This window comes from Seriola lalandi, unplaced genomic scaffold (assembly GCF_002814215.2).
Source record: "Seriola lalandi dorsalis isolate HSWRI2012SDOR001 ecotype SW California unplaced genomic scaffold, Sedor1 jcf7180002054660, whole genome shotgun sequence".
In the NCBI taxonomy this organism is placed as follows: domain Eukaryota; kingdom Metazoa; phylum Chordata; class Actinopteri; order Carangiformes; family Carangidae; genus Seriola; species Seriola lalandi.
In genome coordinates, this window is record NW_019525213.1 from 72884 (window position 1) to 99859 (window position 26976).

General features: G+C 43.2%; 1 protein-coding gene across 4 annotated transcripts in view; it reads right to left on the reverse strand.

Annotated features, from left to right (window-relative positions):
• Positions 1 to 26976, reverse strand: part of tnika (TRAF2 and NCK interacting kinase a) — a 61130-nt gene that overhangs the window by 14609 nt on the left and 19545 nt on the right. For 2 of the 4 annotated variants that reach the window (XM_087177891.1, XM_023420906.2), the window contains exons 3-15: positions 17651 to 17707; positions 16465 to 16590; positions 14651 to 14761; positions 12776 to 12866; positions 12099 to 12229; positions 11945 to 11999; positions 10960 to 11038; positions 10521 to 10696; positions 8679 to 8745; positions 8372 to 8570; positions 7298 to 7414; positions 5730 to 5816; positions 3849 to 4061 (exon numbers count right to left, since the gene is read on the reverse strand). In XM_087177891.1, coding sequence (XP_087034017.1) covers positions 3849 to 4061; positions 5730 to 5816; positions 7298 to 7414; positions 8372 to 8570; positions 8679 to 8745; positions 10521 to 10696; positions 10960 to 11038; positions 11945 to 11999; positions 12099 to 12229; positions 12776 to 12866; positions 14651 to 14761; positions 16465 to 16590; positions 17651 to 17707 — 1509 coding nt within the window. Of the gene's footprint in view, positions 1 to 2925; positions 3526 to 3848; positions 4062 to 5729; positions 5817 to 7297; positions 7415 to 8371; positions 8571 to 8678; positions 8746 to 10520; positions 10697 to 10959; positions 11039 to 11944; positions 12000 to 12098; positions 12230 to 12775; positions 12867 to 14650; positions 14762 to 16464; positions 16591 to 17650; positions 17708 to 26976 lie in introns of all 4 variants that reach the window. The other 2 variants (XM_023420903.2, XM_023420907.2) reach the window with 2 other exon arrangements.

The following is a 26976-nucleotide window of genomic DNA, read 5'->3' on the forward strand; positions in this document are numbered from 1 at the left end:
CACCCCCCCACCACATGCATCGCTACAAGCCACCAGACAATCTTAACATCGCTCAGCTATGTGGGACAACAAGCACAATGTGGAATGTAACTAACTGTGATTGAATGTTGTTGACTGTATGATTGATTTATCAGGGTGCACGTTGCAGTTTTCCTTCACCACGTTTGTCAACACGTGTCACAAGGCTTGCAGGTGCAAGAGGTATACAAAGCCATATAACGTTCATGAAATTCAGTGGAAGACATTTTGTTATTGTAACCTGTAACAGCCTTTTTCTGAAGTATTGCACAATAGAAGCAACCCCCGAGTTTCACAGAAACAGTTGCCAAAAAAACAATATCTCAAAAACTAAACTGTCAGGTTGAGGGTTCCAAGGTTGACCGCAATGTTTTGGTTGCAGATCCGACTCTGTCTCCCACCATCTGTCATTCGATTCTCATCTTTGTTCCCCATCCCCATCTGTTTATGTATGGTGTGTTCCCATGTCCCACATACAGTCGAGGAGTAAGAATGTCTGATGGCTGTGGGGAAAGGTCAAGAATTATCTCTAATCTCCTTTAGCAGACACCGCATTCAAACCAAAATCATGCATGCGAAGGTAATGTGTGCGCACATACGAAACCATGTTTGACTTGTTTGTGCGCATTAAATGCTTGAGCGACCGTTTCCACCGACTTTTGGCCGCGCGCATGTGCATCAACACCAACGCGTGCTGAATATCTGTGTGTGAGGAAGGCAGAAAGCTCCTCTTGCCAGTGTAATCAGATTATCAGATTATCTGCTGTGCGGGGAGACAAGGCTCCGAGGAATGCTCCTAGCTGCCCCGAATCACACTTTCCACTCTAGACAATCCACTCAACGGTCCATGGAGGGTTGAGTCATGGCTCAGCAGGGCATAGTGTCAATAGCCCCCAGGTAAACATGCATGGGCAATGAGAGCTATCCTCCGTTTGGAGGCTTTCTGTAATTCCGCATTAGCTCATAACCTAGTGGGATTATTCAAGATTATGACTTGGGTCAGGACAACTATGCCATACTGTGTCATTCCTCAGATCTTTGTTAGTTACCTGCTAGGGAGTCAACTACAATGAGACAACTATAACATCTATGGCGGCATAGAAGTTCCCAAATACTTTGTTAATGGTTCCCATGGGAAGAACAAAGTAGAAAGAACCGATGGAAAACAAACATTTGGTTATTCAGGAAAGGTACTGCTGTGACTGAAGTAGAGTTTGATCTGCGGAGGCAGTATGAAATCATAGGTTAGCATAAACGTCAACTGACCTACAAGAGATAGAGAAATGACTATTAGAGGATCCCTTTACAGAAGAAAAAACTTTTGGGTAGTGCTGCTTAAATCTTCCATCTTAAGTCCACCACACAAAAGCTCTTTCTGCTATCGTAGAGATTCTAAAAGACAAAAGTTAGTAAGGAGGAGGTTAATAAGTATGACCACAGCTCCATCTACGCAAAGAAATGGCACAGAAGAAGATGAAGACAGAGAGGAGCATGGAGGACAAAGGACATCCACTGAGGATCCAGGTTTGTTAGAAGGATCCCACCACCACCACCACTTGGCCAGCACCCATCACCAAGCCGGGATATGATTGACTAGTGGACTAACCTAAAAGGGAAGTTGGTATGGGAGGGTTTCCCCGATGACATAGACACCAATGTGTCTAAAGGCTGGCTCGCCATGGTGCATAGTGGGTTACAGGGGTGGTAAGGGTCCCAAGGGGGCTGGCAGGGTGTGGGGGTGAGGCAGGGCTGTGGCTATCTAAGCTACCTATGAATCAGGGTGATATTAGACGGTCCCTGGATATTGGCACTTCCCCTCTGGATTTCAGTCCCAGTAGATTAAGTATAAAAAGCAACAATTCCAGCTTTACAGAGATACATGTAGATATATTTACAAACCTTTAATATACAATGTGTGTAGATGTGTATGTATGTACAATATGCTGTTGTACTTTGTGAGAACTAATTTGAATAGGGTGGGGGTATTTCTGAAAAGTGTGAACTGAAAACAATTTAACAGGGTTGGAATTTAACTTGTAGTTGTGATGATTTGGGTTAGGTCTCAGGGAATGCATTATTATTTGCGTATGTTTGTGTGTTATTATTTACATGTGCTTTGGAGTGGGTCTAGCACTATTCTCCTGTAGATGTGATGCAGATCTGGGTCTGGGATCCAAAGGGAGAGCCATAGGGGGAGCAGTAGGGAGTAGAGGCAGGTGAGATGTGGAGGGGAATAGGGGAATAGTTGGGCAAGAGGAGGTGGGTGTGAGGAGATGGAGGGGATCCATGATATGCCATCTTAGGCTCAGGGTCAGGGGAAAATGGAGGGGACAAAGTACTCATGGACCACAAGCCTGGGGAGGTGGGGGAGCATGAGAGGGAGGTTTTCGGAGAGGTGCGAGGAGAGATGTTCAACCAAGGAACTGGAGATTCTGGAGAGCAGCTGAATGCTAAGTAGTCAGAGGAGCGACTACTCATTAGATGGCCAGTCTCAGCCAGTCTCTGTCTGAATCTATCTGCTGTGGCAGAAGCACTAAGGTCACAATAAGAGGAGCTAACTCGAATAACATTCTGCCTGTAACTCTCACCTCTTCTATCTGTATGAGAGAGAGGTAAGAGGATTTGATTCATCTGAGGGACTTGAAGAAGATTGCCAGTGTTGGAGGCAGGTGAGTAGGAGCTCCTTTGTCTAGGCCGGGCGAAGCGGAGAGTGCTTTCAGGCAAGGACTGAGAGAGGGGGTCAGTTGGGTCAAAAGATGCGGCTTCCCAGTCCGAGGGCACAAAAAGGCTCTCGTGGCTGACAGCTGCCCTCATCTCTTTCCCCCACCCTTCCTGATTATCAGGTTCTATATCTACATCTATTCTACAGCGGGGTGAGTACGACCTGCCACAAGGATGGCCACTAACCAGTTTGACCGCAGGGTTGGAAACATGGTTTGATCCAGACTGGGGTTTCTGGACCTGTCCTGGGGACTGAGGATGAGGTTGAAGGGCCTTAAGCGGTAGATCTGGAGACATTAGCCCCTGGATGGCTCCCTGACTGGGGACAGAGAGAGGCCTGTCTCTAGGCTTCTCTTTTTGATTACTGGGCCCCAGAGGATAAGGGTTGGGTACTGCTTTAGACGGGCTGACTGGCCTTTGGCTACAATGCTCTATAGGATTCTTACCAGGGCCCTTACTGGGTCCTTGGCCAGCAGCCTGGTTCTGTTCCTTGATGGGCCCTGGGCTGCGGCCCCTCTGACTGAGCTTCTGAGCCCTGAACTCTCTGACCTGCTGACTTATTTCCTTCTTCAGCCCCGGATCTAGGGGTTCCCCAGGGTCTAGGGAAATACGGATATGGGGGAGGTGGGTAGAGAGGAGCTGGGCACCATGGGACGGGGTTCGCCTAGGGGCCTGAGCTCTGGGTTGGCCGTGAGAGCCAGAGGATGAAGCCGGTTGGTTGAATGACTGGTGATGTCGTAGGTGGGAGTGGGGCGGGTTACCGTGAGCATGCTGCTGCTTCAGGACCTAGGAGTCAGAGTCAGAGGAGGGTAAGCAACATAACAAACACACACAACAAGGACACACACGAAGCCGACATCACAGTATCAGAGCAGCAGCGTTAATCCTTAAGTATATGCAGACTCTAAAAATGAACTCTTGAAGTGGGATCGGCCACCATTCTCCCCCACTTTTCCTTACAGGACGACTGCTTCTCGCGAGACCTGTCGAGTAAGATATTAACAAGACAAAAAGGCCGCTGGGTATGCACAATGTACATGAGGAGTTTGCTTGCCCACATTTTCAGATTCGCATGCATGTTTTTGTATGTCATGCACATTGGGACTTACCTCTTTAGCCCAGGCAGGCTTGTCATTAGGATTGATGACATCTTTGTAGTGGTAAAGCTGTTTCTTCTCTGCTTGCCTTCCCTCCTGCTGCTGCTGCTGCTGTTGCTGCTGCTGCTGCTGTTGTAGAGACACCAGGTAGGCTCTCTCCTGCTGGAGCTGCCTCTGTAGCCGCTCTGCCTGCCGCTGCTCCTCGATCTGCTTACGCTTGTACTCCTGGAGAGAGATGAGAGACAGGTATGGAGAACAGAGAGAAAATGAGGGATTGTACAAGAGGAAAGAGGAGGGAGAAAGATTATGAGGAGAGGGAAAAAGGATGAGTAAGTGAAGGTAATGAGTAAAACATAGGGAGTCGCATCACAACCAAAACAAGTAAGCAGGTCATTTTCAACCCATTAAAGGTCCCATATTGAATAAAGTGAGATATCTGTCTCTTTTGATAACCAAGCAGGTTCTATATTAATTCTGTGAAAGTATCAACGCACTCAGTTCACAGGGAAATGCACACAGCCTGTATTCAGAAACTGAGCATTAAAACGAGCCATCACTACTTCTGTGACTTTGTGATGTCACAACAAAACACCCTCAGTCACCACCCTCAGCCACGGCCCAAGCCCAGCCCACCTGGACCCACTGTCCGGATTTGAAGGATTTGACTTCTCTGAATTCTGCTAGATTTTTATTCAATCACTCAGAAAACAATCAGCCAATCAGAAGACAGACCCTGTTCTTCTCTTCTGATTGGCTCACTGACTTTTTGTTACTAGCGCTACAGAGAGAAGCCCGAGAGAGGAGATGGAAAACTACACTGAGATGGATTTTGGTGCTTAAAACCAAATATTATGGATATCAACACAATAAAGTGTCAAATATGGGACCTTTAATGATCAGTGGTGAGAAAATTAGTAGTTGCAAATCATTTTTATTTATTATAAGTAATTATATAGTAAATAACTAACTAGTTTATTAGTCATTTGCAATCCGGAAACTTAATAAAATAAACTGACATTATCTATCAATTGTTCAGTTTTGTGTGTATTTGCAAATACTGTATCTTCACTCTTTCACGGATCACACAAAACAGACTGACAAATACTGACAACTGGGATAGCAGATATGGAAAATGAACACACACTTTTCACAATTACAATCACAACTGAAAGCCTGATAAGATGAAACCAGACATAAGGCTTGAGGAGAGGGAGGAGGGGGAGGAACCTCTTGAGGGATGGAACTAAGAAAGGTTGGCAGTATGAAGGGAAGGGGAAGACACTTGTTGGGCCACAACGCATCCCTGGACTTTGGTGTGTTTAGAGTCATTCCTGTGGCCTGTGGAGTTTTGGTATGGGTTGGATCTCAAAAGGGATTCTTGCAGACTGAATACATTTCACTTAAAAAGATGCAACAAGACTTCACTTGCCGCTGAATTCCTTGCACTAATAAAGCACAAAGCTGTTGCTCTAGACGAGAATAAGGCACTTGAGAAAAACTCTCTCTGGAAAACAACAATGTCCTATTTTCCCTTGGATGTTCTCACTTTGTGTGGGCTCGCATGATTGGGGCTGACAAAACAGTTTTTCCGCTCCCTCTGGGGAATCTTTTGAGATCCAGCCAACTTAACGGTTCTGTACATGCAATCAGTGATCTGAATAAATTTAACACAAGCATTAGAGATAAGCAAATCAGTGTTTCAGTTTCACGTTTTTTTTGTGGTTTTTTTTTCTCCCCTCAAATCTGTAGCTAGCAGGCTGAGTGACTCAAGACTGTGAATTCCCTCACAGTGAGGTCCTCTGCACAGCTGCCACTCGGGTGCATGCAGTGGAGATAGGGGGCCACACAGCACAGATGGAGAGTGGTAGTAGCACATGGGAGGGCTGTGGTTACCAGCAGTAATGCCTGCTCCTGTAGTAGCTGCTGCTGGAGAATCTCTAACTGCCTCTGTTCCTCCTCCAGCTGTCTACGGATATACTCCTGAGCAGCATGTCGGCACAAGGACACAGAAATAGATTGAGAGAGAAAAAATCAGGAAATCTGAGCATCCATACACAGAGAGGGAGAGACAGCAATAGAAAGAGAAATAGAGACGATAATCTCCTGAGGTGGCTGTGAATGAGGAGAGAAGATGAGAGTCAGGAGCCAGATGAGGCGAAGAAGATTCGTATTCTCCAACAATTGTAATGTGTTACAAAGGAAAAATGACAAAGAGACAGAGTGGAAAAAAAGAGGTTCGAGGATATATTTCTAAAACACTTGTAAAGCATGAGAGAACAGCAAGGTGATAAAGAAGGAGCAGGACAGACAAAAAAACCCACACATACAGCAGAACAGCAATAAGTTCATGGAGAGGAAAAAAGGAAAGAATTGTTAGAAGAAAGCAGGAAAGATACAGAACAATCAAACTACACACAAGAGGAAAACCAAAAGTACAAAAAGGATCCTAGAAATAGTAACTGGCCTCAGCTTGAGAAACATATAGATCCGTGATGATATTTACATATTCTAACATTTCTATAACATAATATTTCTGGTCTGTCCATATTATAATGGGACACTGATGTGATTATCTTTACTTTCTAGAAAGACCCAAGATAAAGCTAAGTAGGGGGAGCCTCTAGCCTCGACATCCAATACATAATGTTAACTGATGATAAATAATAAGAAAAGGAGCTGACACAGAGAAATAGTGTAAGAAAGAACCAGGATCATTTGAGAGAAGGAAATACTTAAAGAGAAAGTAAAGACCTGCTGAGAGCAGACAAAGAGGAAGGAATGTTTTCATATTGTTTGTCAGCTGAGAGAGGCTCAGCTGGTTCCTTATCTTTTTTCTGTGCAAAGGTATCCAGTAAGATAATCTGGAAAGGAATTTGGCACTCAGTCCTGCCAATCTAATTTTGCCCCAATACATAGCTAATATTACCAAGTGCATCTCCTGAGTGTCCTCATGGATCATGAAACATGGCAAACTGACACTAAAAGAACAATAACAATCCTTGAAATATTCATCTATTTCACATTTGGCTCAGCATTTTTAATTTTTTTTGTAATTCAGGGTGTGAGTTTGTTTACTTTAAACCAAATGGGGAAGCAGTGTTTCAAGAGCCGAAAAGAAAAAAGTGACCTAACAACTCATGGGGATGGGACCGTGTGCCGAGATAAATAAAGCATACTGTTGCGTAACTGTATCATCAGATTAAAAATGTCCAAGTTCTGTGCGTCTGAAACTGAAATCCCAAAGAAAAAAAAAAACATGAGAAAAGCGCATCCCTGAGGTAATTTAAGGAGACAAGTTAAAACAGAGTGACTCAGGAAGCCAGAGGAAGAGACAGAAACCAAAGTAGTTTAAGGGCAAATGAGGGATTTTGGACATGAGTCATCATCGCGGTTGCAGATTTCTGTAGCGTCACACTGCCGGACCACATTATGTGTGTTTTAATAATCACAAATGCACAAACCTGTTCTCTCTCTGCATGCCTCCTCTCCTCCTCTCTGCGGAGCTGCTCCATTTCCTCGTAGCGCCTCCTCTGCTCTCTCTCGTGCTGCTTCCTCAGCTCACGTTCTCGCTGCTGCTGCTGTCAGAAGAACAGAAGCACAAGAGGATTCAGGACCGCTGCGCACGCTGAGCTGTCTGTTTCAACACAAATTAAGAAATCAAGCCAAATCAAGTCTCAGCAGATCCTCATATAGATGCTGTAACTTTGATATACAATCCTCTGATTATGTTTTTACCTTCCACAACGGGTCTTGCCTTTGATTTTTCTATCAATAATGGAAGGAATTGTAATACAACATGCCACACAAGATATACATATACAAACATATACATTCATGCAAAAACACACGCATTTGCTCCATAAACACTTAAAGGCACACACACTCGGCCCTGAGTGGAGGGGTCATGTTAGTTGAGTTGAGTCATGGTGCTTAGCCGTGCGTTGGGAGGCAAACCCTGGTGGGAACCCAGAGAGAGCGCACAGATTATGGGCTAAGGATTTCCTTCTGTAAGCCTGCTCTCTGGAACTAAGAGAGGGACGCTGGGGAGAGGCTGAACGTGTGTGTGTGTGTGTGTGTGTGTGTGTGTGTGTGTGTGTGTGTGTGTGTGTGTGCGTGTGTGTGTGTGTTTGTGTGTCCCTGTACCGCTCTCCCTCTCCCTCTCTCTCTTGTACACCCTCTACCAAATGGTGAATGCAGTGTTTTTTAAGTTTGAACAGCCAGAACTGGGACAGATAATGTTTGCAAATGGGTCTTAAAGTGTCTCACCGACGACAGCGTGGAGACAGAAAGCTTCCATTGGCATTTGGCGAGTGAAGATACTGAGAGCATTTGAATTAGATTATAGCTATTTTCAAATTGATCACTGATGATTTTCTTTGACTACTGAATGATCCTATCTGGTGTAATACCAATAGGCAAATTTGTGTAGTGAATATACTTATGTAAGTTTTCCTATGTAAGCTGCTGTAGATACATGCTTTCACCAAGGTCAGAGGTCATGGTTCATGTCTGCCCAGTAACTTCATCCCGTTTACCTCCTCCAGCCGCCTCCTCTGCTCCTTCTGCTCCTCGATGCGTTTCTGTCTCTCAGCCAACAGCAAGCGCTTGTGCTCCTCGTTCTGCTGCTGCTCCAGCTGCTGCCGCCGCTGCGCCTCCGAGCGCTCCTTATTGGCCAGCTGGAGGCGCAGGAAGTCCCGCCTCAGGGTCGACTCCCCGGGGATGTTGATGATGGAGCTGGGGAGAGAGAGAGAGAGAGAGAGAGAGAGAGAGAGAGAGCCAGTGAGAAGGCGGGATGAGTTTGAGTTAGTGGAGAGATGTGAAATGCGTTGTGAGGATACTGACCTCGGTTCACCCATGTCTCTTTCTTCGTCCTCCTCTTCACTGCCGCTGTACTCGTACTCTGTCTCATCTGATGGAGGGAGAGAGAGGGAGGAGGGACACGGAGGGAGAGAAGGAAAGAATTAAAAGGATAAAGCAAAAGTGAGTATGGTAATAACCAAAAGAAAGAGCGCGCCCATTCCACTTTACGATTAGCATTTCTCACTTGAACTACCTTTGTTCATTACTAAACTGCTCACGATTTTGGCATTCCCGGATCTTCACTCCTCCAAGGCACTTTCTTTTAGCCGCTTTGAATAAGAGTATAAATTGTAATTTTACTGTGTGTAGCGAGGTGGAGAACATTAGCTCGGAGCTTTTTCATTCAAAACTGGGGCTTTAAAGCATAACGGCTGCAGAAAGCAGCCTAAGACACATCTGCACGGACTTGTCCTCAGAATGTGACAAAGTGACAGCTGGAGCAAGGCACAGTCTCCCCGCCATGACAAGACATTTCTATACATCATCGCGACGCTCAGCCCTGCAGTATGTTGTCTCTTGAAGCGGTTAATGTGGTTCTCGCTGGCACAGTCCCGCGTGCGAGCGTCAGTCTATCACTCAGACGCTCAGAGTGCGCCTCTGTGTGACGTGGTGGAGTGGAATGGAAGTCTGTCACTTTTATTTCGTGCCTCGCTGAAAACCATTAATGCGACGGAACATGTTTGTGAGAATTTGCATCTGTGTGTGTATCTGGAAGTGAACTACACCTCCTCGCCTTGCAGCTGCATTCGCTTGTGCGATGAGCTTAGTGTTTATGTGTGTATCTGTGAAAGAGCACCTCAGCCGCACACTGAGTGTAATGCATATATTTTCGTGAAATCAGGTTTTTGATGCTATTTATGACCTGCAGTCGTTAAGCAGAAGTTATGCAATGTATTTAGATTCTGTAATTACCTTTCTTTATGTATCAGTTCTCATTGTTAGTGGCAGTCTGCTGTTCCTGTGTGGGATTCAAATTGCCTTCACATGCATGATGGATTTACAGGAAACAAAACGTGTATGTAATTAAACATAATGGTTTTTAATTCCATCTCAATCATATCACCCTCACGGTTTACTCACTTACAGCCATATCAGATGTGTGTTAAATTATTGTTACTGCAAACAAAACTTTTTTTTTTTTACTGCCGCTGGCAGTTGTCTGAACACTGTTGAACACTGTTCACACAACTGGTGGGATGGTGTAAAACAGGTAAAACAGTCACACATTGATCCTTTGTCAAACATGCAACGTACAAAACAAGACAATGGTTCATTTTTGGCATTTAGATAAGTTTGAAATATTGCCAGGTGTAATGAAACAAGACGGAGCCGCCACAGTGAGTTGTTAAGATGAAAAATTGCAGGTGGAAAAATACTCGCCACTCATGGCATGAACTCAAATCGCAGTTGCAAATGACATAATTCAAACAGTCAGTTATTGAATAACTTTCTATTGTGTTCATGCCAAAGTAGTCACTGAAGTGTTCATTGTATTCACGAACCATGGTTATTAGCAGTAAGCATGGGTGTTGCCAAATAAAAACAGGTTCATGGATTATAACTTTCACTGAAGATAATTTGGCGCCTGTTGCTTAGTTATCGAAGTGAGCTGTAGTGTCACATAATCTAAAGGAAAATATGATACAATTTTGTGATGTAAAAAATGATCACTGCAATCACTGTATACAGAGATGAAACTCCTTTTAATGTCACACAAATCTCCTGCAAGCTGCCATCTTGTGAAGTGTAACTACTTTAGGAAAACTATTGCTCCACCTGCCATGTTTGTAAATCTTTGTGTCCACGTGTTCTCCCCCCACTCACCCCTCTCTCCCCTCTTCTTCTTGGTGCGGTCGATGTGGTCCTTCAGCTGGATGCGGACCTGCCTCTCGTTGGGCAGGTCTCTGATGAACGGGTGTTTGAGCAGCTGCTCTGTGCTGGGTCTCTGGCTGTGGCTCTTCACCAGACAGCTCTCTATGAACGACTGGAACTTCTTCGACCTGCAGCCACGCAAACGACACAGCAGACACGCAGATGAAAAACCCTCTGTAATTGTGCCATGTATGGATGACAAATAGAAGAGCATTTTTTGTAACTTCATGTGATGATACTTTTTCTTGTATGGACACTTACCATAAACTACACTCAAAGGATCAGTAGCATTACTTCCAATATTCTGTATATATGGACTAATTTCCCTGCTTTTGATAACGTTGCTCTAAAGTGTCAAACATGCAACACAGTTATCAAGATGCACACTCACCACTTCTTCGACTTGAGTCGGGGGGCAGGGTTGCGTGGGATGAGGAAGAGGGCTCTCATCGGGTGCATGTCACACAGCGCTAAAGAGTCAGATATCACAGTTACCAAACAAACGGGTGCGTTAGGGTTGTGAATGTTTCTGGCTTAATTGTACTAAACATTATCGTGGCATATAGTCAAAGCCAGCTGGAGTTAGCGCTCGCTTGATCAATACATGCTGTCGATACCGATAACAATCCATTGGTTTTACACACACACACACACATACACACACACTTGGGTCTGGTCTTCTTCTACGACGCATAAGATGGTTAGCCATCTCGCAAATGGTGCACGTGCTGCAGTGCCATTTGGTCATTTGGGGTATTTAATATTCAAACTTCACAATGTCAAACCGAGCCAGAGGTTAACTGGTGTTCGGATAAAAATGAAAACGAAAAGAAATAAATGTTTTGAATGGATCCTTTCCCGACTTTTGGTTTTTACCAGTATAAAGTGTTTCCTGAGTCTACATCCGCACACTGGCAGATTGTCCTCCAGTTACAGGTAGAAAATGCAGCACTGTAACTTCCTAGACTAGAACTAGAAGTGAACAACCTTGACCGAACAAACTAATGTCCTTTGTGATTAACGATTACCCGCTGTAGCTTGGGCAGACTTTCACCAGGAAATTGTTTTTAACTTTACTTGGAGGGAAGAAACAACAACTAATCATGCAGACTGTGTGCGAGCACCTTGAGGAATAAGATTATGAATAGAGGAAAGAGGAAACACTGTTGTTATCGTCTAAGGATTTTGGGCAGCAGCCCAGCGAACCTAACAACCAATTTTACACCCCCTCCTTGGCCTTCATTAAAATTATGTCCTCAGATGAGTTGCATTGACCTCGATTGAAACATTATCTGACTCGTGATCACAGTGATCTACTGTGCGAACACTAAGAAATGATGTGTAGCGGGGGTGTGGCTTATTGACTGGGTACGTACGTGGTGCTCCCTCAGCCATCTCTATTGCTGTGATTCCCAGTGACCATAAATCACTCTGCAATGAAAAAGAGACAGCGGATAAATACTCAAGATGATAAAAAATAAAAAGAGAGAGAGACAGACATCTTCAGAGGAAAGGAGGCTGTTGAAGCACCTTGAAGTCGTATGTGGCGTCGGGGTTCTCATCACAAGCGATGACCTCTGGTGCCATCCAATATGGTGTCCCAATAAACGTGTTTCTCCTTCCTACTGTCCTGTCCAACTGGGCTGAAACACCAAAGTCCACTGCAGGGAAAACACACAAACACACACACACACACACACACACACACACAAAAGTTTGGGTTATAATGCGCAGCTTACTTTAATGCATGGTCCTGTCTTCACTGTGTGTGTTCGTTTGTGTGTGTGCTGATGCACAAGTGAATACCATAATGGACTCTACACAGGAACAAATTACCCAACCTGCAATAGCTTGCCCGATTTACAAACACACACACACACACACTTTATAATCCCCTCCCCACTGGGCTTCAGGGGTAGAGCGAGACATAGAGAGCGAATGAGAGAGAGAGAGAGAGAGAGACAGAGTCCCTTCTTCAGCAGTCTGCACCATGAACAGTGGCAGAGCTACAGAGAGATGAGTAGGCTGGTATTCAGCATAAAAGAAGAAAGAGCAACCTCACACACACAAACACACACTCACACGGAAACACACTCACACAAACACACCAATCCACACAGCTTGGAGCCATCTGAAACTTTATACCTCCTACTGCTCTCCCAATCCTAAAGCCGTTTTTATCAAGCGGGGTTGGATGACAGACTGACCTAGTTTGACCTCTGCGTTCTCAGTCAGCAGGACATTCTGTCCCTTGATGTCTCGGTGGATGACCTTGTGCTGATGGAGATGAGTCAGACCCTGCAGACAGCGACAGAGACGCATCGTGAAGGAACACCACTGCAGCAATGAGCCAAGTCATGATCATTATTATTATTACTACTATTACATAAAGAGCTCATTTCCTAAAGTAAGCGTCCTTGTGTAGGACCGGCAGCTCGAGGGGTAGCTGACCTTGACCTCTGACCTCCCTCTGCAGGCCTGGTTAGCAAAAGGAGTAATAAAAAGGAGGAAGTACTATCATACTGTAGGTCTTAGCAGCAGTTTTACCTTCTGTACAAGTAGGTGTTGCCTGTCCGAAACCGCTTTATAATTTTTTCAGGTCACTCAACTAACTAATTATTTAAAATAGAGAAAGAGTAAACATTTAAAATTGTGTTGTCTTTATCTTTCAAATACAATTTGGAAATTAATTGCATGAGAGTTTCCTTCTTGCTAGCGTAATTAAATTTGTGCACATGTGAAAGCTTTTTGGTTTGTAGCCCTGCAAAAAAAAGCAAAGTTTTCAGGTTTTGAAGCTCTGACAGTTTAATAAAAATATTTTTTAGTGAAGCCTCTTGTATTGACTGTAAAGCAGTTTAAATAACAAGTAAAACACAGACACATGAGACAGTCCGGAGACAGGGAGGGAGGAGGGGAGGAGATAAAAGAGGAAGCAAATGGCAGTAAAGACATTAAAAACAGAGTAAAAGAAAGACAAATGGGACAAAGAGACACATAATGTAAAGGGACAGAGGCAGATAGACAGAGAGAAAAGAGGAGAAGACTCAATCAGAGCAGGGGGAGAGAGAAAGCAGAGAGCAGGAAATAAGACGAGAGATGAGCGGTGAAAAAAAAAAAGAAATAAAAGTATATGAAAGGAAATCATTGTTGCCACAGCTCGGAGCAGCACTGCGTATAACTGACAAGATGCAGTGATACTGCTGCGCTCTGTTTGAGGATATAGCCTTCAGCACACAAAACGCACAATAAGAGATAGTGGAGATAAGATGAGGGAGAATTCCCAGGAAGAGCCAATTCATGTCCGTACATCAGGCCAAAACACAGGCGGCATGGAGCGCAAACAAGTGGCGATTGCTATCAAGGAGCAGGTCTGTGTCACTTCTGAAACCCTGAGATGAGCTGAGAAGACTGCGTACAGACACTGTAGGGTTACTACATTAAACGAGAATAAAATGAAGCATCAAGTTAAATCAGTTTTTAAAAAATAATGCAGAGAAGAGTAAAGGTTTGTAACCAAGGATTTAAGGGTGTTACTATTACAATGCTTTCAAAGATATATCTGACAAACAAAAAGCCCTGGAGGTTTTTCTATTCCTCATAAAGTGAACCGCGTCTAGCAATGAAACTGCCTCTGGCTTGCAACGTTGATTATTAAACCTGTTTAATCCTTGTTGGCTGTCAATGCAGTGAATTAAAATAAAATGATTGAGATTTTGTGGTTGGTGCTGTTTTTTGTGGAACTTCTGCATTAGTCAGTCAGGTTGAAGTATCGTGCACCTGCGCTAGAACAAGGAAGTAGTTTGGGGAACCACAACATGAAACGACAGAGAGTGTTTATCAGTTTTAACTATATAAGCTTCTCCAGTGGAGATTCTCTGATACAGACTTAAAATGAATTGAAGTTCTCACTTCTTTCAGGAACATTTCAGAAGTATTTGTCAATTATTTGTCCCACATCAGGCCTGTATATTCTTGAGCATCTAATGACTTGTTTTCGTGAAAACAGCAGTCGTGAATCATCATAACGTGTTCACAACAGTCTCAGAAAGTTCAAGGTTGGACTTGCCAACATGGAAACTTACCCTGAGAATCTCTCTGCAGATGTAAGCGGTCCATTCCTCTTTCAGAGAATTGCCCTTTGTGTTCTTGATCAAGTCCGTCACTGAGCCGGCTCCACAGAACTCCATGACAAGCTGCACACACAGAAGGCTGATTATTGGCTACTCTGAAACAAGAAGCATTCTGGTCTAGCATCCACGTACATGTGCTAGAGCCCAAATGTTACGTCAGCAGCACTAGAGAAAATTTGGAAATCATATTTTTTGTGTGATTTTATTCACTGGTTCTTACAGGTACCACTACTCTCATCTTTGAAAGTTGAGCGGCAGCAAAACATCATTTTCATTAGGGATACAATTTTGTTTCTTGAGTAACTGATTAATTGTTTTGGTCTGTAAAACATCAGAAAATAGTGACGAATGACCTGTGAATACCAGTAAGACAAGCAAAACCAGCCACTTCTCCAATTCGAGAAGCTGGTGCTGTGAAATGTTTGACTTGAGAATGTTCCGTTGATTGACTAATCAATTCATTGATTGATGGTTACAACTTGATTTTAAACTGTAAAATATCCTTGCTGAGGCATATCTTTATCATAAAAAAAAGTATTGGCTGATATATAGTTTTTACATTTATATTATTCCCAAAGTACTGATATTGTTATTGGCCCCAAAAATCTGGTATCGATCGGGCTCTACATAGTGCCATCTTTTGGATGTGTTCATTTTTATTGAGCTATAGGCTACAGAATAAAAAGTTCTCTCTTAAAACATAATTCACATCATAAAGAAAATACACAGAATCCATAATCACATTAACTGTAATAGTTACAGACAATCTTTCCAAACACACTGTCCACAGAGACCACAAAACTGCTGGCACGAACTGACTCAACAGGGTCACGAGATCTCATGAATGAATCAAGTCGGTTCCTTGACGCAAACACAATATGTCCTTGCTGTCCCTCTCCTCTCCTCCCCTCTCCTCTTTCATCCTCTCCCAGCATTACATCCATGGAGGTTTGCGGCCAAAAGTTCAGCTGGTCAGCTCTGGCTCAGCTTCAAGGTCCCCTCATCATCACTCTGGATTACAGAGAGAGAAGGAAGTTGGCGGGTAACAGCCAAACCCCTCTCTGTCGGGCTGCCGCACGAGTATTCAGACACGCGAAGACAAAAGAGGCACACTCACATTCAGTATGCATAAACACAGGGAGGACAAATGTAAAAGCACTCTAAATAAAGCTCTTGCTAACGAACACGCTAACAGGCAACTGGTGAGTCAGGTGGAATTATGCAGGCAGTAGATCTGGCTACTGTGTGTATATGCATATGTTTGTGTGCATGTGTGTGTGTGTGTGTGTGTGTGTGTGTGTGTGTGTGTGTGTGTGTGTGTGTGTGTGTGTCCGTCCTCCCATTGTCGTGTGATGAATGCAACAGGATCAGAGAAGAGAGAGCTCCCTTAGATCACGTTAACGCGTGATTTATTGCAGCAACCAGCAAGCCACACGCTCATTCATATCCTCTATATCTTTTACACTTATACATACACACACACACACACACACACACACACACACACACACACACACACACACACACGTTAAGTATATATAGATATTCCAGTGCACACAAATGTAGAGTCACTGCGTGCATGAGCAAACTACACACTCGCTTCTTTCACATAAATGTAACAGTGAAAAATTGAAAGTCACTTCTTTCTGTTCTGCTGAGTTTTTCCAACAGACTACATCCATTTTCTCTTCCTGTCATACACACAAAAACACAGACAAAAAAAAAACACACACACACACACACATACACACAATAATGATGCCTACCCATAGCTGGTCATCTATGCCAGGAGGGTTTTTCTTGATGAACGCTCCATAGTAGGTGGCGATGTTCCGATGGTGACTGTACTTCTTCAGCATGTTAATTTCCGCTTTAATCTCCTCTTCCTCATCCTGATGGACACGAGAAGAGACAACAGATGTTAAAGCATGACCTCTATTGGTGACCCCTCAGACATCTGTAATAGCATGGTGGTAGGGTGAAAGAGGTCGATTTGATGAATTAGCATGTTGAATCCATTTAAATCCTGAAATATGTGTCTTTATTTATTTTATTTTTTTCGGCAAAGCACACAACTGGGCTCTAAATTATCCACAATAACAGCATGACTTTTTAATTACTTTCATTTTAAAGGGTTAGCGCCACAAAGCCAAAAGCAGTAGCCTGAAACAAGTTGTTATGGTGGCAGTTGGTTTACTTAAAAATGTAATTTCTTATTCATTATGCGGAACGTCAGGAAATTATGCCTCGATTACTCCAATTTAATGCTCATTGGTGAGGAAAACAAAGACACTTGTTTTAAAAAAAAGCTGATTTTGTACAGTAGCAGCTCATTTCGTTAGCGATTATGTGTTTGGCCTTTATTTCATTTTCGATCATTAATTAACACCGCCATTCATTTTTATTGTATTTAGGCAGATTTATTCACACTTAAGTAATTTATACACAGTTTGATTTACTCCATTTGCTCGGAAGTTCATTTCAATACACATCTCTGCATATGTTAATTTGCTCACTCATTCATTCATTCGTGCTCCTATTCATTCATTCATCCATTCATGAGTTCCTTTGTTGCTTCATTCCTGCAGACCTTCATTGTGTTGCTGGCAGCTGAGTGCTGACAGAGAGGCGTATGGTGAGAGGATGTCTAAATATAGCTGAGATTCCCTCCTGCTTTACAGACACACCTGAGACCACACTGCTGTCCTAATACCTCCAACTAATATTACCAAGGCAATGGGCCTGTCCTCATTTCCTCTCTGCCACATCACACACACACACACACACACACACACACACACACACACACACTCCAACACTGACTCATCGCTTATAATTAGATGACATGGTCGGTGATGGTATAATCACTTGAGATGATTTACTGTGCGTGGGTATGTGTGTGTGTGTGTGTGAGAGTGAGTGCCACAGAGTGCGCGTATGTGTGTTCCTTACCCCGGTGACATCCATGACCTTGATGGCTGCCAGCTGCCCCGTCTTAACATGGCGACCCTGGTGGAAGGCGGAAAAGAGAGGGACAGACAGAGAAACAGGAGGAAACATGTCAGTGTCCGAAGTTTACAGTTCTCTCAAGAAAATGTAGCACAACTAAACAACTGTGAATCGTTCTCTTTTAGTCAAACTTTACGCTCCATTCAAAAACATATGATAAACAGACTAGTCAGTGGCAAATATAATATGTCACATGACTTTTTGTTAGACTTATTAGATGCTTGACAGTGACAGAAAATGAGGGCAGTTCATGGTCAGTGTCTTAAACCTGTAGGCCATCAGGGTTCAAGTCATCAAGGTTTGTTTACACCATTAACATTTTTAAGAGCAGGAATCCTTCTGGAAGCAGATATAATCATCTTGTTTCTGCTGCTCCCAAGTGACTAAAAAAAATCAGCTATCGCAGGTTAAAGTCAAACTTTCCAGTTATGCGCCGTATGTGGACAAATGTCACTTTCATGTGGTCAGAAGTGATGGCTTGCAGGGTTGTAGTAGTTCACAGCTGAGAGCAACAGGAATTATAGTGTACCTGACAATATTCAAGTCGAGGAAATGACAGTATTCGCACCAGACTGCTAGGTGAAAAGGACACCCCAGTCTGTCACTGCGATCTGACTCGTTGTCCAGTCAGTATAAATCTGAAAAACGGCGGCTTGCACTTCGGTAAAAACGTATTTGACTTGGGTTTGAGATAACAGACAAGAGATAGAGGGGACACACAGATACTGATCCACAGACCCGCCTGTGTTGTGTAATATTGAGGCTAGGCAGATGCCTGGGGGAGCTATGAGGCGAGGAACCAGGAGACTGGAAGCTGAGGGGCAAATGGAAGGCCCAAGTGGTTTGTTTGCAACAGAGCATCTGTGGCTGTGATTAGCTAATGAAGCTAACTGGGCCGGAGACGCTAAAACCACTGACGGCTATTACTTCCACCTGTCTGGACTCAACTGATTAGCATGTTACAGTCTGAGCAGAGCAGCTTAGCAGCAGTGGCACAAACAAGCAAACAAACAAACACATACACACATACACAGGCAAGCGTACACATACACAAACACACCAAACAAGGGGCCGGACTGTTTTCGTGGTGGAATTGTTGTGAACCAGATGGCATTAAGGGTCTGGCTCTAAAGCACCTCCTGAGGGCTTTAATCGAAGGGCCGTCCTGATAAAGAGTGTTCAGCCAAAGCAGAAGCGAGGAATCAGAACAGAGCCATGTTATGGCTGAAACTCTGTGCTTTCATTGCTTTGCAATTCATTTGCAGGAGTGAATTTACAGTAACAGGATAGTCTCTGCACCCTGCCACTGGTCATTAGTCATTCTCACCGCTTCACATTCTATTTTTATGCCGTTTTAACAGATCAATTGTACCCACAGGCTCGCCAAAACCCGCTTCACTTGATGAATAGCTTGTGAGTAGTTGGGGGTTATGTTATTAACTGTGAAATAATGTAGGCAACTCAATAGTTTACTTGCTCCTTCACACTCTCCACTGAGGACAAAAAGTGATGTTTTTACTCATTAGGTCCCCTGGTGTTTAGACTGGGGGTCAAAAATTACAGACTGATTAAATAAAGAAAAAAACAATATTACAAGTAAATAAACTGCTCCACTTGTTTAACATACATTAAAAGTCACCACAGTTTTTTTTTTAATTGAAGGAAGAAATCATGTTGTTGAGTTGTGAGTAGGAATAAAACTCTAGTTCACAATAGGCCTGCCAATTGGTGGGTTCCCATAAGATGACTGGCAATACATTAACATCAGCGGAGGTCCCAGAATGAGGGGAATGTATAGTCATGAGTTCAACTTCTCATTAAACACCTCCTCCGGGATTAAAAAACTTTTTAAACCTTTTAAACTTGCTGATTTATTGCTAAAAAGAAAGTTAGGCTTTTTAATATGATAATTCACTGTGTCACAATCCAGCACCACACAATGCAAACTAAGCACCACTGGATGGTTGAAGACTATGATCATTCTCTTTTTCTCTCTCTCACACACACACACACACACACACACACACACACACACACACACACACACACACACACACACACTCAAACACAAGAGTCCAGATTCTGTGAGAGTAAAAGAGCTGGAAAGATTGAACAGGGATTTCTCATTAGGATCAGACTGCCCCAATTCCACGAGCACAAGGACTGGCTTTGTTGGAGACCAACAAAGGAATTACAGCCACTTACCAACCAGAAACTCAGACACACACACACACACACACACACACACACACACACACACACACTGACAGACACACACACAAAATACAAAAAGATATCCCCTTTTTTTCCACTACTCGCACGGACAGAAGAACTCTTACAAACACCCACATGTGGACACAGAGACATGGAGAGGGAGGGAGAGAGAATGATTGAGGGAGTTCGAGAGTGACTAAGAGATCGAGAGAGAGAATGTGTCAAATAGATATTGGACATGGATATCATCAGAGCTGGATAAGGATTCATTACTCTGAGCCACCTGACAACCTCCCTCCCTCCATATCTCCCTCCCTGCTGGAGCAGTAATATCATCCAGCCTTATTAAATGACCAAGTGTGAAAGGAGCAACAGAAAGGAATTAGCACTGTCTCTTCATCTTTCGCGCTTTCTTTGTCCTCTCCCTGTTCATTTGTTTTCAAATTCATAGACAATGGAAAGAGGTGGGCATCGGTTATATGAATGTCAACTAAAATAGTATTTCCAAAGCAGTGAACAGGATAATGTGTTTAACAATGATATCAAAACAATGAATCCATCAATTAAGTGTTTCATCAACAACAAATATTTATCAAGCTAAAATTACTTTCCTGGCTTTCTTGTCATTGTAAGTTGAATTAATTTGGGATTTGGACTGTTGGTCACACAAAACAAGCAACTGCTTTTAGCAAATGGTTAAAAAAAAAAGACAAAACACTTAGGCTACTTGCTCTCTGCTGAGAAGTTGTTGAGAAGATTGATACTACTCTCATGCTCGTGCATTAAGTATGGAGCTAGAACCAAGATGCTGTTAGCTTAGTTTAGTTTAGCTTAGCTAAATTTAGCTTAGCTTATTTTAGTTTAGTTTATTTTAGCATAAGCTGGGGTAAGCAGCTAGCCTTTGCTCTCTCCACGGTTCAAAACTATTCCAAATGTAAAAACAACAATAAGATATAGTATGGTTTTAAATTAATTTCCTGACAAACAACAGATTATCTGTCCACAATAGTAGCATGTAGCACCAAACAAAACCATAAGTTATTGCTTTTTATATTTCTGTTTGTTCACAGATTATACAAGAGATATAATATTTAATATTTAATTAGTGAGCGTTATACATGCTGGTAGCCATTGGACAAACCCAGCTTAGTTAGCTAGCCGTTTCTGCTAGCGACCAGTCTTTAGTTTAGGCTAAGCTAAGCTAAATAGATGCTAATTCCAGCTCCTTTCTTAAGAATGGTGTTTATTTTCTCATGTTTAACTATTGTCTTAATTAAAAATGAAAACAATTATTAGCTGCAGCCCTAAAAATGATAAATAATGGAAAAAGAAGATTTCACAGTGTTGTCCTTCCATCTCTGTCTTTCTCGTAGGGATGGCCCACTCTCTCCCTGATCTGTCCCATTCAGAACGAGCATGTTTTAGCCTCACAGGCCTGTTCATCCCTTCCTCCACTCGTTTGTTGACTGCTTTGCCTCTCTGACCTAGATCTGCAGTTTCTCACTCTCTCCCTCTGCCTCTCTCTCTCTCTCTCTTTCTCGCTCTCTCTCTTTCTCTCTTATCCCTCTGATTCTCTCTCACTATCTAACCCTCTTAACTTCACACAATCTACTCTGTATGCCTTTCATTATTTTCTCCCTTCCTCCCTCTAAATGTCTCGCTCACTTTCCCCTCTCCCTGTCCCTTGTATTCTCTTTCTCCGTCTCTCTCATGCCTCGCAGCTCAGACCAGTGGCCTGTGAAAAACGGGTCCTACATGAACATGACTGAGCTGAACACTAATGCCAGTGAAACAGTGTTCAGCTTTGAGCTTGACAAGCAAATATGACACAAACCATGGACTTCTTGCAACCCATTCACTTTGCCTCTACTAATGCATCTCGCGCCTTCTGTGAACCGCAATGCACTGATGCGGGCCTGAGTGCCTCCACAAAGCAAAGCAAACACATATATATATTCTTCTGCACACAAAAGCTTTCATCTAATACCTCCCAGCTGTGATTATACTGAGTATGCTGTGCATTAACTTCAATCATCACAGTGACATTTCAAATGAGGTCTAGGAAATCATGTGTCCAATCCACCATATTTTTTCCCCTCCTTAATCCTGTAGAGGTATTTTTGACCAAATATGATAGCAAAACATCTGTCACTCACACACACACCCACAAAGAGCCGCGTTGCTGCCTGACCAGGTGTGTTTGAGCGATAACAGACCAAATTGACTATGTTTGCTACGCTTGAATGGCCATGCTGTGATGGAGGCAGCAAAACTGATACCAAACTGATCTCCAATCAGCCTTCAGGCAGCCATATCACGGAGGAGTCATTACTCGGCGTCCTCCCTGCAGGTCAGTGTTTTCTTAAACTGCTGGACGAGTCGGGAATTCAAAATGGACTAGAGGTTCCACCCAAATAAAATAAGAGTATGCTTTCATAAACCAAGGTCAGGAGAATAGGATGCGTGGTTATTGTGTTAATGGTTATTGTCTCATTAATAAACTAAAAGATAATAGATTATCAACTCCTCTCCCTCCGCTTTGGTTGTTTATTTGTCCATTTATTGTGTGTGATGTTTCTGAGACTGCTGATTAGATTGTAAATAAATCAGGGGTTTTACTCTGTTTACAAATCAAACATCTCAAACAGATCTTATTTAATGCAGTTAAACAAAAAAGCCTTGGAATAACTAACATGTTTATAAAGTCTAAAACTTTTCTAAGACTGAGCAGGTAAGGGCTGCAACTACCAACAATTCTTATTCATCTGACTTAGGCTGAAAATACAGATTGTATTCATTCCCAAACCAAAGGATATTCAATGTTTTATCACATAATACAAAAAAGCAGCATATCACTGCAACTTAGAAGCATGAACTTGGAAAAATTTGGCTTTTTTTTAATTGAAAACTTTTGATTGATTTACTAATTGTTTCAGCTCTAAATACGATCATTACTATTTTGACAAACTTATTAATCATTTAGTTTTTTAGAAAATGTTGTAAATGTTTCTCCAAAGTTCCCAGAGGTTAATGAACTGATTGCGATTCATCTTCTCTCAATCGACCAATTGGTTCAGCACAAGTATAATTACCAATGTTACTGTCTGTTGCTGAGTATCCTGCTCAAAGTCAGAACCACTCATCATGTTGTCCATATAAGTTCATACTGTAACTGTAGCTCTGATAGCACAGTGCTATCTCATCTCATTTGTTCCCTTCCATGTGCAGCATGAGGGAGGTGTCAGACTGACACAGAGTAGCTGCACCTCTAGCAGCAATTATCATCAACACATAATTGTGATTAATTGCACCTGCCAAGTGACAGTAAAACGCCAGTAAAGCACTTGCAGCCTATGGAGGAAGGTAGGCAGACTGCTTGGTATGATGTGTGAGGATGTGTGTGGCTTGGGATGAAGACGAGGAGGTTGTGCATGAGTGTGTGTGAGTGTGTGTAATGATTCGCTTTTACGATTTTTCTGCTGCTATATGGAGCTGAATGTTAAGGGGAACAGACACAGACACACACACACACACACACACACACACACACACACACACAAGTACTGCAGGCTACAGAGGGAAGCATCTCTTCATCATTCTCATGTAGCCTAACCACTACCTTAATACAACCTGCTGGTGGATGTCATGATACACAGAAATTCTGTGTGTGTGTGTGTGTGTGTGTGTGTGTGTGTGTGTGTGTGTGTGTGTGTGTGTGAGAGAGAGAAAATCCTTCTACAGTGTGTGTGTGTGTGTGTGTGTGTGTATTTTATTTGTTTGTGTGCGTGTCCATGCCCTTGCCAAGTCAATTACACAGAACCCCCCACCCCCTCTCGGACACATTTACTATGCAGGACACTTCCTGTCGTAGCCTAGCAACAGTCTTGGCTGGCCAGAGTACAGTGGGCACAAGACTTAAACATACACATACACACTCACACAGACACACTCATAGAAAGAGAGAGAGGACGGGGGAATAAGAGACTATTGTCCTGATATGGGAGAGTTGTTATTTAGAAGAAGAGACTGGGTGAGGAAAGGAAGGGGGGGGGGGTAGAAGTAGGTAGCAAGAAGTGATGAGTGCATGAGCAGAAGACTAGTTCACTGAGAGAGCTGAATTTCACAGTGCATCTGTCCTCGGTGTGTGTGCTCACTGTGTGGCCAAGCTGCAAGGTCAAGAAGAAACCATCCAAGTTTTACATTGAAACACATGAGCTGCCTGATTTAAAAATGGATCCTGACTTGATTTTATTTTCTTTGAATTTCTAATATTAACATTTACCGATATTCAAACACCTACACTGGGGGTTCTGCATGTTTTAGCCCATTAACTACAATTCTCATTACTGGGGACCATGTCCAAAATCTTATCATAATTAAGATTGATTTCCTATACTTTCCAGGAAGCCATTGGTTTTTACTAATTTCAAGAACATTAAAAATCACCTTGCAGAGAATTGAAACCTAAGATGTTCATTGTGGTGGACTGTTCAATTGCAGTTGCAAGTACGGTATTTTTTTTTTAAAAGAAAACTACAGGGTTTCCTATGGTATTTTAAAAGGACTAGGATTAGACTTTTATGTGCTAACTGATCATAAAATGTGCCAGTCTAACACACCTGCCAAAGTTTCCTGGGGAAAACCCTATTGTACTTGTTGTTTCTGTGACATCTGACATTTCAGAGCTGACTGCCAAAAGAGGAACCTTTTTAGCAACAACCAGTTTCAAATGATCCGTTTGTACACATGCAGCACTGTGTTTGGTTATCATTCGTCATCTAGCTTTAATTGTCTGACAACTTAATTAATTGTAATGCTTTTTAGCAATAATGTGCACTACAGTCCACTTGATTTGTAGTTAATGAACTAGAGCGTTGACACGATTATTTCATTTGTCAGACATTTTGCAAGATTTTAAAAGACTCAGCGATGTCGGGCAAACATGGTTCTATAACCTGCATCAGTCTCTTCTTTGCAAAGAACAACAGGAAAACAAGTGCTAAAAAAACATGAATGCATACACACTCACTAAACTGGGAATGAATTGGCAGATTGTGTCGCCAGCTCTTTGTAAAAAGGAAATGGGTCACACCATAATCCTAATCTGTGCTGTCATGATAATCCACACCAACACACAGACATCAGGCAAGATTTGACTGGATGTCATCTAAGCATGCTCTCCTGGCATAAAGCCTGTTGGCATGGTAACGGTATCACAAGGGAGAGACGGGCTATGGGATGTGGCCCCTGGGCTTTCACCCTATATATTTTCTTTCTGTTTGTCTCTGACAGGCAGGTCCTGGAGGGAGGTTGCCCACTGCTGTCACACACACACACACACACACACACACACTCATACACACCAAACTGTGGTTCAGCTGTCTTAGGGTTGAAGGATTTCAGACAACCAGTGTTTCAGTCTGTACCCTGGTATCAACACCCACTGGTTCTAGTCTGTAGGGCTTAAAATCCCAGCATGCTCAGCGGCAGGTGTTGAAGCCGTGATGCAGAATTAAAGCTACTTTCGGCTAACAAACGCTACAAACAACGGTTCTGCTTGAAGGAGCCGAGAGAAATAAGGGGGCAATGCTCCCAGACACACCTCATTGCAGTTCAAACACCTGCAATCATTCTGCATTCACACGTGCTCACACACACACACCAACACACACAGACCAGCGCACACACTCGCACGCGTGCACACTGTTGTGGAATCAGTGAGGCAGTAAATAAAAGTGACAAAGGCCTCCATTCCAATCTACTACTGCACTGCCCAGGAAATATAGAAGCACCCCGAGGCTGAGACATGAGAAAGGAAGAGAGGGGAGAGAAAGATTGAGACTGGAAGAGATTTAAAAGGAGCGAAGATGAGGGAAACATATACAAGTAGAGAGAGTTTGTGGGAGAAGAAGATTGTAAGGAAATGAAAGCGGCGGTGAAGGAAGGAAGGAAGGAAAGAAAGAAGAACGATGAGGGGATGAAAGATGAGAGCAATGATCTTTAGAACAGTCCGGAGGGCTTTTATTGACGGGCGAGGGGAGTTTGCAGGAAAAACCGGAGCTGACCGTTGCGGACCGACAGCCAAGCGCGTGTTGATTCCACTCTGAGTGAACCGGTGTTATCGGCTTAAGCCTACTGAAACAATAATCTATCAGCAGTCTGAAATATAGCTGCTCATTAACCTGCCCACTCTCAGTACTACAAGCTAATTAACAAGCCATTGGACACACAAACGGACGAGAAATGGGCTAATCTGGGGGTCACGGAGGGGATTTGGCGCGGTGCTAAATAATCACAAATGCAGGCACATTAAACTGAAGCGAATACAGGGAAAAACACACAAGCACATCTGTCTCTCCCTGCCGTGGTGTGAAGCTGCTTGAAGATGAAGAGACATGGGCAGAAAACAAAGTCATATTATAAGAGATATGATTTAAAGTTACATACGTGAAAAGGATCTGTGGGCCTCTGTACACAAGTTTGTGTTTGTGGATATGTGTATAGGGTCAAGAAAACAGTAAAGGTTTGTCCTTTTGACATAAATCAGCCCTACCAAGATGAACATGTGAGTTCCCAAAGGCGTTTGAGGCTGATCCAACTCACCGCTCATATAAAAACACATGTACTGTGCACTAATGTTGTTTTCTTTGAGCTTGATGTTGTTGAAATGCATCTAAACAGCTGTAAGATGCCCCTCTAAAATAGTTAATGTAATACCTCATTCAGTCATTTACAGGTTAACTCACTAATGCACGCAATGACTAATTCACTCAGTTAGCCGCGTAGCCTGCACCCACTCACTCACTTGACACCACAACATCTGCAGAGCAAGCACAGGCAGAGAGTCAGAGAGTGTGCAGGAGCGGGGGGAACACTACAGAGGAGGAGGCGGAGGCGGAGGAAGAGGAGGAGAAGGGTTGCGGCGAAGAGGCAAAGCGGCAGGTTCAGCACATCGGGCCTCACGCTCCAGCGGCTCTGGAGGTCAAACGAACAGCCGAGCTGATTTACTGTACAGACTGGAGGTGAGAGTGGGAAAAGGCAGAGGGGTGGGGGGG